At 52.6% G+C, this 11703-nt stretch overlaps 5 protein-coding genes across 5 annotated transcripts; 1 reads left to right on the top strand and 4 right to left on the bottom strand.

Annotated features, from left to right (window-relative positions):
* Positions 1–104: 104 nt before the first annotated feature.
* On the bottom strand, positions 105–2605 carry COCMIDRAFT_2302 (uncharacterized protein; the record flags this gene model as incomplete). The annotated part of the gene is made up of 3 exons (XM_007686399.1): positions 105–1048; positions 1105–1179; positions 1231–2605. The coding sequence occupies 3 exons, from the start codon at positions 2603–2605 to the stop codon at positions 105–107; spliced, it is 2394 nt and encodes a 797-aa protein (XP_007684589.1).
* A 1009-nt stretch (positions 2606–3614) lies between these two features.
* On the bottom strand, positions 3615–5360 carry COCMIDRAFT_86246 (uncharacterized protein; the record flags this gene model as incomplete). Its single annotated transcript, XM_007686466.1, has 2 exons — positions 3615–4800; positions 4855–5360. 2 exons carry the CDS (start codon positions 5358–5360, stop codon positions 3615–3617), a joined length of 1692 nt encoding a protein of 563 aa, XP_007684656.1.
* A 1809-nt stretch (positions 5361–7169) lies between these two features.
* COCMIDRAFT_86325 (uncharacterized protein) lies at positions 7170–7589 on the bottom strand (the record flags this gene model as incomplete). The annotated part of the gene is made up of 1 exon (XM_007686465.1): positions 7170–7589. One exon carries the CDS (start codon positions 7587–7589, stop codon positions 7170–7172), a length of 420 nt encoding a protein of 139 aa, XP_007684655.1.
* A 1129-nt stretch (positions 7590–8718) lies between these two features.
* COCMIDRAFT_86288 (uncharacterized protein) lies at positions 8719–9132 on the bottom strand (the record flags this gene model as incomplete). The annotated part of the gene is made up of 1 exon (XM_007686464.1): positions 8719–9132. The coding sequence occupies one exon, from the start codon at positions 9130–9132 to the stop codon at positions 8719–8721; it is 414 nt and encodes a 137-aa protein (XP_007684654.1).
* Positions 9133–9734: 602 nt separating this feature from the next.
* COCMIDRAFT_2298 (uncharacterized protein) lies at positions 9735–10840 on the top strand (the record flags this gene model as incomplete). The annotated part of the gene is made up of 5 exons (XM_007686398.1): positions 9735–9740; positions 9793–9808; positions 9871–10191; positions 10235–10503; positions 10556–10840. The coding sequence occupies 5 exons, from the start codon at positions 9735–9737 to the stop codon at positions 10838–10840; spliced, it is 897 nt and encodes a 298-aa protein (XP_007684588.1).
* Between the last annotated feature and the right edge of the window lie 863 nt (positions 10841–11703).

Raw genomic sequence — 11703 nt, 5'->3', positions numbered from 1 at the left:
AGTAGTGTTGTTATTGTTGTTATTTTCTTTCTTAACCCCACACACGCACACACACACACAACCCTCCCTTCTTCTCTTTCCTTCCCTCCCCCTCTTTTCCTTTCTTAAAACCCCTGCCCATTAACCCCCCCAAACCCCATGCCCGCATACGATCCCCCCTGCGACACCCAACCCCCGAAATTCTCCGCCGTCAAATCATTCCAGAGGTACAAATCGCCGTTTTGAAAGGCGGCGGAGAAGTCGCCCATGTCGGGTGTGAAGCCGGGTTGTGTGGAGGAGGTGGGGGTGGTGTCGAGGGTCATCTCGGTGGTGGGCCATGGGGCGGCTGGGGTGTCGGTGGGCGGGTAGGTGGAGGTGAGGTTGAAGTTTGGGAGGGGGAATTGGGTGGATTGGTGGTGTTGTGGTTGTTGCTGGGGTGTTTGCTGCTGCTGCTGCTGTTGGGCGAGTGGGATGTGTGATGATGACGATGATGATGGGTTGGTTGTAGAAGTAGCAGAAATAGCAGAAGTGTCGAGACTGGGTCCTGCGAATGCTGCTAGCAGGGGCTGATTCTGCGGTTCTACACTGTCCTCATATGTGGATGTTGTTTTCCTTCTTTTTAATTGTCTGCCTTCCTTGCGCCATTCAAGGTACTCGTCCCACCAGCTTTTGAGTTTTGCTTCGAGGAGAAATTTCCAGTGGCTAGGGTTCCGGCATTTCTGGGGACCAACAGCGTCGCCAGTTTTTTGGATTACGGCGTCAAGATAGTACCCTACGCGTAAACTTTGGCTTTCAAGCAGCTCGCTCATTTCCTCGTCAGTGCCGACGGCGTAATCTGCTTTCATGAGTGTGACAAGCGAGTAGACTGCGCGGACGTAAAGTACGTTTGGGGATTTGCGCAGTTCGTCTTCGGGAACAGCGAGGAAGAGGTCAAGGATTGTTTGGGCGGCGCTGATGCATTTTGTTGTTGCGTTGATTTGGAGGGCGGAGCGGGAAAGGAGTGATTCTGGTTGCACGGAGTCGTCGTCGAGGGCTGGTAGTGTGACGTGCCGGTTTTTGAATTCGATGACTGAATTTGTTAGTTTAGTGTTTGTCTTGGAGAGAAGGGAGCAGGTTATGGCTTACCGTCGAAGCGACCTCCGTCCATGCCAAACTCCCACATGGCAAGCATGTCTGCGTGGTACTCGAGCTCGAGACTCACTGTATAACTCAGTCAGATATACTCTTCAGAAGGATCAACAATCGACTCACATGTCATTACATCGTCAGGAACCGATTTCCTCCAATCCTGCATCCTCCGATCAAAGATTCGCAGGATGATTTGCATACGCAGCTCAGAGAGACTGAAACTCGTACTCGCATCATCAAAGCCAAATGCCGTATTTGCCTCATCGGCAATTCTCTGTAGCCTCAGCCACGCAACTATCCTCTTATCCTCTAAACATTTCGACTTTTCAAGAATCCCAAAACATTCGTCCATCCAGCTGTTAAACAGCAAGATATTAGGCCGCCTCATTCTCATTGAGAAGCCGGCACTTATGATGTACAGCAGTAGAATGGTACGACAGTGTTCTAGTAATTCCTCTGGCGAAGAAATCTTCTGCAATGATCGAATGGCACGCTTGGGTAGTTGTTCATGTGTTCTCGGCTTCGATGTCAAGCCGAGCTCTAGCGCCATTGAGGCTGCCATGTTGATCCACTGATATATCTGCAGCTGTCCGGGTGTCTTGGAAGGCGAGTAGTACGATACAGTAACTATCAATGCCTGGATAGCCTGAACGGACTTTTCGCCTTTGACAAAAGCAGAACGCGCGTATAAGAGTACAGCTTCTTCATGCAGTCTGTCGGACAATGCCGAGCCTTTGGAATGGGCAGAAGCCGCCATGATGGCATGGAAAAGTGCGGGCTTGTTTGCCCGAAGATCGAAGACGTCCCAATGTCTGGGAATCGAGATACCTGGGGAAGCCGCGACCAGTTCCTTGCGCCATATGCTCAAGAATTCGCGGGCCATGTCCTCGGAAATGACACCGCGATCTATTATATCGTTGTCAGATGACCCTAGAAATTCTTTGGGCGCGCTGGTGGTAGGTGTGGGCGTGGGTGTGGGCTCGGGCATGGGTGCTTGTTTGGCGGCTATGGGAAGGCCACAAAATCCCGTTGCTGGTTTTGTTGCTGTTCCCATGCTCGAATGCCTTCGCCAAGTGGATGGAGTCTCCTCGTCCCTCGCGTGCCCTTGCTCGTCGGATTCATCGTCTCCCGTCTCATGCTCGCTGGCATCGCTGGATGGACGCGCTTTCGCCTTTAGAAGGCTGCGCATCTGCTGGATTTCCTTTTCCAACTCCGTTACGCGCACATCTGTTCTTTTTCGCTGCCGCCTTTTTACGGGTGGCGCAAAGATACAGGTCCGGTTGGCCTTGGCGCATCGCTGACAATGCGATGAGCTTGCGTCAGGGTTTACAAGACATCGGACTTTGGAAATGCGACAAGCTTCGCAAGCGCGGTTTAACGGCTGATCCTGGGGTTTCTTTGATTGCTCCGAATCGGGACTGTTGACTAGCTGGTCCGACATTGACCAGACGTTGCGCGCGCCGGGTTGTTCTCTGCCTTCGTTTATCTGGTCCGTCATGTCGGTTCAGGATCCTCGTATGTGCTTGGGCACAGCCAAGACCAGAGCGGTGAAAGCGGACTCCTTTGGCTTGAGTTCACAAAACACCATGCATTACTTTTCTTGATTGAATGATTCCTTGCTCTTGCTAGCTGCGCAGTTCCATGATTGTCGACTGATGGCTCAACTCACGCGAGTTTGAACGTCAAATCCGGAGGCGCGCTGTTTTCTAGGAGAGTAGCAACAATGGGCACAGGGTACTGGTGGGCTACGGGCTGGCTCACAATCGGAAAGTGGACGAGTTGAGGACTGCACGATGTCGGAGGATGACAAATATGGGTGCCTGAAGGTGGATGACTTAAAGCCACTCCCAGCACTAATGGGCTTTGGGACGCATCATCACCCACCAAAAGAGCATGGCGGCGGCGGCTCTAATAGACAACATTGTGGCTAAAGCCGTCCGCGCACCCCCATCGCTCCCGCACCCCAATGGAAACATGCATGCGCCACAATATAGTTACGTATCGGGGTTCTTTGAGGCATCACAGTGGCTGCGGGCATAGGCAATCACAAGGCCAAAACGGCCCAGAACGAGAAAACAGACTTATGACGCGTTCGGCATCCCGACTGTCGCATATATACCCAAGCAACGCGTATTTCTATACGTACACTCTTTGTGCATGCGTCAGACCATGCTAAAGCGCTAATCGCAACCAATTCATGAACAACGGTGAATTTTGAATACTGCGCAAAATCTTTCAGTACTATGTCAATTCGTTGATATGGTACTTTAGTTAGTCAGAGTCTCACGTCATCACTTTGCAGCGTCAGATTTACGTCCATGTCAGTATTAAGGCGCCCAGTGCTTGATCAAACGGGTTTTTCTCCCTAGTTCATTTATCAAACACATCGATAGCTGTGGAGTACGTCGCGATGCCGCATCGCCACATGTCTTCGTATGTACTGTTGTTTTACTACTACTCGTATAATACTCATTGAACCATTGCCAACCAGCAACAACTTTTTCCACCTAACAAAGCCAGTACCAAAACCTCTCAAGAGCATTGCGGGGCACCTGTTCAGGCCATACTTCTGCGTCAAGCGCGGCCTTGCCACTCCAGATGTCTGCCTCCTCTGGCTTCACCATCTTGGTGCGCTTGAACACCTTCCAGAATACGAAGAGGAGGAAGAAGATCAAAATGCCGACGTAGGCAGTGAAGAAGTCGGTGAGCTGGTCAGATCCCCATGGGGTTTGAGTGAAGACCTTGAAGCCGTTGAAGAGGATGATGAGCGCAAAGTAGGTAAAAGCAATCCAGGCGAGGTAAGGTTGCCACTTGCTCTTGAAGACCATCGTGTTGCGGTCGACATTCTGGGCGAGACAGGCCTTGTGGAAACGGGTGAAGGTGTAGCAAATCGAGCACCATGTGAAGAGCGAGGCAATCGTGGTCAAGTTCTGGAACCACGTGAAGACCTTGTTGGCGCCAGCACTCACACTCATGTACGTAAGCAAAGAGATGGAGGCCGTAATGGCGACGCAGTAGACTGGCACACCACTCTTGTTGCACTTGAGAAGGAACTGGGGTGCCTGCTTGTTCTGGGCGATACTGAATAGGTATCGGGAGCCAGTGTATAGGAAGGCGTTGCCAGAAGAGGTTGCAGAAGTCAAGATGACAGCGTTGACAATGTGGGGTAGAACTGGGATACCGGCATTCTTCATGGCGATGACCCATGGCGAAGACTGAGCACCCTTGGCGTTCTCGTCAGTGAGCTGGGGGTCGTTTGAGCTGATGGTCGTTCCGATGATGAAACTTCCCAAGACGTAGAAGAACAGAATACGCCAAAAAACACGGCGAACGGCCTTGGGGATGTTCTTGCGCGGGTTGGCAGCCTCGCCAGCGGCAACGGCAACCATCTCCACACCACCGTACGAGAAAGCCGCGTTAACGAGGGTAGACCAGAGACCGGTAAAACGTCCCGTGTCACCTTTGCCGACATATTCCTTCATGGCACCTTCCTTCCAGTATCGGAATCCTCTCCGGTCGTGGTCAGGTGCACCACCGAGCATGATGACAAGACCAGCAATGAGGAGTCCGAGGATAGTAATGATTTTAATCGAAGCGAATATGAACTCAGCCTCTCCGTAAATCGAAACAGCGAAGATGTTCAGCAGTACGATGATGACGATGATGATAGTGATCCATATCGCTGGACTGTATCTGGAGGGTAGAGTTAGTATCTGCTTGTGTTCAACGACTCTGCATTGCACTTACTTTTCTTCCTGATCCCAAAAGTTGATGAGAAGAGCGGCAGCAGAGATCTCGGCGCAAAGAGTAATCGAACTGTTGTACCAGTTGTTCCAACCGACGGCAAAACCAAGAGCAGGATCCGCATAACGAGCGGCATACTGAGGAATAGCACCAGGAAGAGGGAGCCATGTAGCCATCTCGCCGAGACACTGCATCATGCCGTATACAACAATACCAGTGAGAGTGTAACCGATGAGGACAGAGACGGGACCAGCGCGAGCGAAGGCACCACCAATACCAAGGAACAGACCAGTACCAATGGTACCACCCAAAGCGATGAATTGGATGTGACGAGATTTGAGGCCACGCTGGACATATCCGTAATCCTCTGCTTGTTGGACCGATCCATAGAGACCAGCAGCCTCGGCGAGGGCGTTGTCCTTGATCTCGCCGACATGTCCAGTGCCATGGTCGGAGGGAGACTCACCCTCAACAGCATAGTGCTGCTTCTCATTGTCGTTGACTGACATGATGACTGCCTTTTGACAGTCGTTGCCAATGACAGGTGTACGCAGGCCTGTGGGAGTATGCAAAGGCCTCGTGAGGGAGTGTGCGGTTCAATCGGTGCCTACCAAGGAGCAATCCGAAGGTAGCACGGCACAGCGAGATGAAGCAAAAGAACGAAGCTGATGGTTTCCGCAGACGAAACGGACGGAAGCACCAGGTTCAGTTTTATATTAATGGCTCTTTGACGGTCGTACCTCGCCCCCAGCCGATAACCAGGCAAAGACCTGGACCAGGGCGTACAGCAGCAGAAGGCAGGCTAGCCCGGGGTGGCCGGTATCTTGCACCCTACACGCGCAGTCCCGGCTCACCCCGCTTCCCAAATGAATAATGGCGTCTTCTCCAGCTAATAGCACGGTGGCACGAGCAAGATGTCGCCTTGTCACGATGCACCGAGTGGATGGAACAGGCCTGGGATGCTTGATAAGAGCCAGGCCAGGGGTGGGTGGGGGTAAGATTGTGTCGCATGATACACACCACATCGTGAAGCTTCGTATTCCCAATGCGCGTAGGTTGTTGTAGTAGTAAGGTTTGTTTGCCTCAAAGTACCTTTGAAGATACGACGTTGGGCCACTCAACTCGACACGTCTTGACGTATAGTCTTTGTTGTTACCCAGACTTTGGTCGACGAGAGCGGGTTCGACTGTACGGTAGGTGCGGAGAAGCGTTCAGCCCCCCTGCACGAGAGCCAGACCAAGCGAGGCTTGCAATAAATGACCGAATCGAATGTGTCGCCATTCTGAAGCCTTTCTGGAACGATTTTAAGGTTCAAACATCCCGGCCATCTCACCGCGCCTACGAATCCCCGTGCTGGATTGCGCGCCAACTGCTGTAACTCTGATAAGGCTAGTGGGCGCAAACTGGACACAGACTTTCCAAACTGCAGAACCCATCCGAAGCGCGCCCGATGCGAAGGGCCTTTGGTAAGACTCTGCCGCGCTACCTACGAAATTCAAGCTCGTAGATACGAAGTATGAGATGAGAATACACCGCTGTTGCGAGTCGTGAAGTTCAGGTCACCCACACTTACGCGTACCGCCCTTGCCATGCCAATAGTGCAGTAGTCCAACAGTGGTAGCGCTATGGCCTCTCCGTTCGCGGGCTACTGGTGGCAAAATGGCAAGGTATGGTCAGCTTATTTACGTCCGTACATCTAACGGCATAAACACTGGCGTCTATCCAATAGCATCTCAGAGTAGTGAGCGAATAGCTCCCGGAGTGTGTTCCCATTGAGAACTACAGCCGCTTCGAGTAGGATCCAGTTGCAGGGGTCCCCTCGTATTAGGTGTCTGCCATCTCTATCGCGTGCTCGCTGTTTGCAGCAACCGTCTTCTACTAGGTCGCTTGTCAGGCCCAATCATGAATGTAAACACGGCGTCTGTTCACCAGTGATTGAGAGTAGTAATCTCCTAGGCGCAGAAACATAATCCACTTATTCGGGTTGAAATTTCTTGTAAATATGTGACATACACGGTATCTCTGTTATCGGCGCACTGTCCACACGGACGGCCGACCCTCAATTTGCCAGGTTTGTTGATAGCATCAAGTCTCAAAGCTTTGTCGGTGACACTCTGGCATCTTTTTTCCCATATCCTTTCTATGCGCATAATCCCTAGCCAGCGTTTTGACGTCTTCACAATCTCGCCCACCATGGTCCGTTGGTGGTGGTTGTTATTGTTGTTGATGAAAACGAGAATTGTATGATCCACTTCCTGCTATAGAATCGCGCGTTATTGAATGACATACCACCGCAACTACGGAACGGTTATCGTGCGTTAGCCAGGTCCGATCTTTGGCATGTCGTGGTGTTCGCTCAGGCCACTGAGGTACTTGTTCAGCTCCTCGACCTTCTCCTTGTGCGTCTTGACGCCCTCCTTCCTCATCTTCTCTTCCAGTCTCTTCCGTCGCATCTCGTCATGTCGCTTCTCAGCCTCCGTCTTTTGTCTGCCTCCGCCCTCTCGTATCGATCGTTCGGCAGTCCCGGGTGATAGTGAGCGAGCGGGCGTGCCCGATGGTGTTCTGTGTGCATCGTCTTCTGTTCCCAGTTGTTTCGCGATGCTCGTAGCATCTCCATCGGCGGGTTTGGCTGAGTCTGTCGTAGACTTGGGCTTCTTTTTCTTCTTTTTCTTATCAACACCAGCCCCTTTGAGCTTCAGCGCACCACCCGAAGCTGTAGCGTAGTCGGACGACGGCATCGTGGCTATGCGCCGATGTTTGGTTGTGAGGTCGGCCCTGGAACTCAGATGGAAGGCGCGCGAAGATCGACAGACGGGTCCACACGTGACCTTTCAGACACGGCACGGCTCCAAACGGGTCCCACACTCTGGATGTTCTACCAACGCCTCGTTCCGTACTACGTAAAAGTTCGTCTCCACTTGCAACATACAGCGCCAGACCCCTCATTGAGGCGGCTTACCAAACTCTGCTTGTGGGATTACAATTCAGCTCTCCCGTCTAGTCTTCTTCAAGTTACCCAAACAAGGCAGTGGCCTGATGTGCCGTTGCAAGGATAAACTTTGTATCGCAACTAAAGATTTCAAACTCCTCAGGTCGACGGGGCAACGGGAACCTCTATCGGGCACTGCATACTGGCATGTCGCACGTGTTTGGATCTGGCGCAAAGCGCAGAAGCAGGCATCGATGTTCTCCCAGGCGGTTGTACAAAACCTGATCTTGACGTCACACATCTGGTTGAAGTACAATGAGCCTCGGTCCGTGAGTGGGCAAGATAAACATTGGCGCATACAATATCGGAATAAGCCCTTCATTGATCTATGTCCCGCATCTGCATGCATACTAGAGTATGACCAGTTGCCTCCTTATTGGATCGTTCCCCGCACAGTCTAATCTAGCGATGCCGCCGTGTGAAAAGGAACATGTTCCCGTGTATGTATGTGTGTACTCGCCATGCCGTGTAAACTCCAAGCTATGAAATAAGGTAGGAAAAGAGGAAGGTGAAAAGACTATTCGGTCCGACAAGTGGAGTAATATGTACAAAGTCGAAATAAACGAAGCAGCGCGCCATAGGAGAAAAAAAAGTAACCAACAGTGGAATGTGACCCAAAAGACTGGATCATGGAAATGAAAAGACAGGGACGATTAGCCTAAACATTGTCTGGTGTAAATGGTGGAGTGATTGCCTGGTGAGATCTGAAGACTCTGTTGTCTGGGACCCACTCAGTTTGGGTAGCAGGTGAAGTATGTCAGGGTGCAAGGCCGACTTTTACCGGCAATTGCCCAGGAGAGAAGCGCTGCACCAACTCGACGATAGCAACGTATCGCCTGTGTTAATCATGGTGTTCCACAGCTGTCTTCTCTTCCTGCTCATAGCTCCATGCCGTCGAGATCTCGCATGACGCAGGCCAATTGTGCCCGTTTTGCTGCCTCGGCGAGCAGGGCGGCTTGATTGAGGTAGTTTGTCGTCTCAGCTGCGGTGTGGCCTGCTCCTGATCTATTGGGCTGGTACTCGAAACTGGGGTGTCGTTGGGCCTGTAGACGCTGTTGCTGCTGAGGCTGCTGCTGCTGCTGCTGCGACTGCTGGTTCAGGGAGCCGAAGTAGGCCTGGTTCTGAGGACTCGTCGAGGGCGAGACAGGGGGCGCGGAGGCCGTCGAGGATCGCGAGGCAATACTGGAGCCAGAAGCACTGTTGTAGCTTGGGGAGCCATTGCTGGACGACTGGAGGGCAGAGAAGGCAGGTCGGGTCTGGGCACCGTACGACTGTTGCGAGTAGTTGGACATTGCTGCGGTTGGTCTGGGCTGGTCTGCTGGTGACTGGAGGATTGTGGAGAGCTGGGCAGAGCAGGGCAGGGCAGGACAGAAGGCAACAGAGCAGAGCAGAGCAAGAGAGAGGGCGGTGGATGGGTTGCAACGGCGGCCGAGGCGAGCGGGAGGGATAAAGTAAATAGTAGTGGAGCCGTGGTAGCGTATGGGGACCCTTGAATGTACCCTTGCACTGGCGATCTTTGGCGCGAGCGTAGAAGAAATCAATGACCGTAGGTGCGTGCGTAGTCGTCTATCCCCAATGCTTGGTCGGCAGCAGGCGAGGAAAAAGCAGCAGGACGGGGCAGAAGCAAGAAAAGAAGGCGACGAGAAAGATAGGGCCACGCTTGATGCGGCACCACTTGGACCGCGGCTCGGGAGTTCCAGATTACATGCATACTTATCCATCCATGTGCGCACCACTACGTCTACTAAACCGACCGTCTGATACTAGCCCGGCCTGTAAATTTCGTCACTCTTCAATATCTGCCGATGCTGGCCAGGGCCTCGAGGCGCCAATCTTCCCTAGGCCATGCGCCCGCCGCCTTGTAGGCTCCAATTTCTCTCGCCCTGCGCCCGCCATGCCTGTATGTCCTCGTCCAACCTTCCCCAGACTCGCTAATTACTGACGCCCGCCAGCTCATCCTAATCTCAGGTTCCACCCTCCCACCCCTCCATCCCATGCCCCCGCCGCCACTCTCGCTAACCCGCCCAAAGGCTTCCCTTCTGCGGGCAAAACCACCAGAGCCCGACAACTCGAGCAATTCTTCGAGTCCACGATTGCCAGCGCTCCTCCTGATGCCCGCACGTCCCGCCTGAAGGTGCATCTTATCAATGACCAAACTCTCGGCGTGCCGCGCTCCGTCTACCGTACGGCCAGGGCCGAGAAAGATGCGCGTGCGGAAGAATATTCTGCCGTAAAGAGAGTCTTGTCACGGGATGACATCGTTATCGCAGATGGCCTCAACTACATCAAGGGGTTTCGCTACCAACTGTACTGCGAAGCCAAAGCCCTGCAGACCCCCAGCTGCGTGGTCAGTACAGCATTGTCGCCTCCAAGTCACTGCGCTAACAGTCCTAGAGCTGCACGTAGGTACGCCGCCCGACCGATGTCGCGAGAACAACAAGAAACTCTTGGCGGACGAGGAGACCGACGGCGGATACGAAGAGGATGTCTTTGAGAATCTCATCTTCCGATACGAAGAGCCCAATGGCATGACGCGCTGGGACAGTCCGTTGTTCATTGTGGTCGAGGAAGACGAGACGCCGCCATGCGACCAGATATGGGAAGCCATGATTGGCAGTGATGGAAAGATGAAGACTGTCAGGCCCAATATGGCGACAGTGCTGGTGCGTGTTTTGGGTCTTTTTTTTTAAATTGCGCCAACCTGACTTCTTATAGAAACCGGCGACTGAGCAGAACTACCTCTACGAACTTGACAAGACGACGTCGGACATTCTCACGCAGATAATGGTCTACCAGAAAGACCACGCTGGTGAAGGAGGTGGACAAATCGCCGTAGTAGATGTCGAGAAGCCCATTGAACTGCCCGCGACACCAATGACTCTACCACAACTTCAGCGCATACGCCGCCAGTTCATCACCCTAAACCGACAACACAGCTTTTCCAAGGCGAGGATAAAGGAGGTTTTTGTCGACTACTTGAACGCCGAATTTCTGCGTTAGGATCATTGTGGTCATGTGCAGAGACAGAGTCGTTTCTAGGGCTATCTTATTCCAACTATGTACTAAGCGCGTCCCGATGTCGGAATTATATCCCAAATAGAAAAAATATTGCGTGATACCAAACATTTGCTGTTCAAGAAGAAAAAAAACCATCCTCCGACTTTTCCCGACACCTGCAGGGCACTCCGCGCTACTGCTGCAAACAAACTTCGGTATCGCCAATGCACGGCCGCTGTCGTTCTAATCCAACTAGGCGTAAGTACGTGTAGCTGTGCGTAGCCCACTTGTACCACCGCGCTTAAACAACCCAAACATTGCATGATCCTTACTCTACATGCTCCATCGTACGTGCCCTTACCTGCAGTAGATGGTACGTACATACATAACCCCCGTTTTCCCACCCTGCTCTACCGACCCCGCCCCCGCTCCACCCCTCAATTCCACATCCTTCTCTGCATACATAAGTACCAACACTAGCCTCTTTTCCTCCCGACTCGCATTACGCGAAACCCAATGTACACCCGACGCCATTTCCCACTTCCCACAATCCACAGCAACGCGCGCGGGGGGGGGGGCGTGCACGTGCGGATCCGCGCAACGATGCGCAACCTGCAACTTGCTTGCATGCGTGTGCGTGCATGTCGTGCGTGCGTGTAGAAGCATTCGCATGTCATGGAATCTCATAGGCTGGACAGCGAGGTGGGGGAGGAATAAGATACCGAAACTGTATGTAGGAATACCTATGTACACTACTTAACGCGCAGGTGATTTTCCCTTTGTAACGACAATGGCAAATGGCAATCGTGATTGATGGCGGTAAACCCTGGTGCTTATGACGCAGATAACGTCATATTGGGGCTTTC

This window comes from Bipolaris oryzae (genome assembly GCF_000523455.1).
Source record: "Bipolaris oryzae ATCC 44560 unplaced genomic scaffold scaffold_19, whole genome shotgun sequence".
In the NCBI taxonomy this organism is placed as follows: domain Eukaryota; kingdom Fungi; phylum Ascomycota; class Dothideomycetes; order Pleosporales; family Pleosporaceae; genus Bipolaris; species Bipolaris oryzae.
This window is presented reverse-complemented; position numbering and strand designations above follow the sequence as displayed.